Source organism: Nannospalax galili, unplaced genomic scaffold (assembly GCF_000622305.1).
Source record: "Nannospalax galili isolate Female #2095 unplaced genomic scaffold, S.galili_v1.0 scaffold1448, whole genome shotgun sequence".
Taxonomy (NCBI): domain Eukaryota; kingdom Metazoa; phylum Chordata; class Mammalia; order Rodentia; family Spalacidae; genus Nannospalax; species Nannospalax galili.
The window spans coordinates 1,223,636-1,224,801 of NW_008358646.1; the positions used below are offsets into that span (position 1 = coordinate 1,223,636).

General features: G+C 62.6%; 1 protein-coding gene across 2 annotated transcripts in view; it reads left to right on the forward strand.

Annotated features, from left to right (window-relative positions):
- Positions 1-90: 90 nt before the first annotated feature.
- The window catches only part of Srebf1 (sterol regulatory element binding transcription factor 1), a 22,934-nt gene continuing 21,858 nt past the window's right edge, over positions 91-1,166 (forward strand). Inside the window, exon 1 of one of the 2 annotated variants that reach the window (XM_008821981.3) lies at positions 91-404. In XM_008821981.3, the coding sequence (XP_008820203.1) occupies positions 314-404 (91 nt within the window). In that variant the 5' untranslated portion in view covers positions 91-313. Of the gene's footprint in view, positions 405-472; positions 620-1,166 lie in introns of those variants that run through there. The other variant, XM_029558093.1, reaches the window with a different exon arrangement.

Here is a 1,166-nt window from a genome sequence, read left to right on the forward strand (position 1 = left end):
CCTATCCCCCACCCCCAACCCCACCCCCGGATGTCAGGGATAAGTCCAGTGCTGGGGCTTCTGCTCCGCCCTCTTGCTTGGTGCTGAAGATGCTGAGGCGCGGAGCCCGAGCACCCGCCGAGCAGGAACTGCGGAGACGCAGCCTCCAGCTGGGCAGTCGGGAGCACAGGTCCCCAGTCTTGGGTGGGCGGGGCCGTCCGCGTGGAGGGGCGGGGCTAACCGCCTGGCCTAGCTCACCCGCGAGCCCCGCCCGCGGACCCCAGTTTCCTAGGAACTTTTCCTGAGCTCCAGCCACCTCGAGACCCGGTAGGCCATGGACGGGCTGCCCTTCGGGGAGCCGGCTCTGGAGCAGGCACTGGCCGAGCCGTGCGAGCTGGACGCGGCGCTGCTGACCGACATCGAAGGTGCGTGGACAGGGCTCCGGTGCTGCCTGCGTGAGGCTGGCGCATCCCCGGGGCCCGGTTCAGCCAAGGCGGGTGCATCCGCCTTGCCGTGATGCCTCGGGAGGTCACTCTCGGCCATTCCTGGAGCGCAGAGTTCCACGCTGACGGGCGCTCCTGCGCGTGCGCACTATGCAGCCGGTCGCCCTCTGGATCTGCGTTGGACTCTGGGGTCCGCGGTGGGTAGGAATTCTAGATACACTCAACATCTACTGAATTCCAGGTCCAGTCCTCAGCACGGCTCACAGACAGACGCGGGCTTTCTCTCCTTGGGGTCCACAAAAATCCCCAAGGAAACCCACATACGGATATTTAGTTGCACCTTGGTGCGGAGGCATGTGGCTACACTTTGGGTAGAGGAGGCTGGGAGGTTTCTTTGGGTCCACTAGAGCTGAGGGACAGCCCCGGCGCCCCAAAGAAAGATGCTTTCCAGGCTGAGGCAGGTTCCAAGTTTGAGGAATTAGTGGAGGCAGAGGCGGTGAAGCTGAGAAAGCTAGAGGGACCGAGCTTGTGAGCCAGGGGGGCCGACGGAGCAGAGCACCGGTGCCCTCTGAAACCTTTTATTTATCCACTTTTGCCATTCCGGGGATGTAACCCAGGGCCTAGAGCGTATTAGGTAGTTTCTCTACCACAAAGCCACATCCCAGCTCACTTAGAATCTTCAAAACATCACTTGCACTTACCAAGCGCGATTCATCCCTAGCTGGGGGTTGGCGGGGGGGGGGG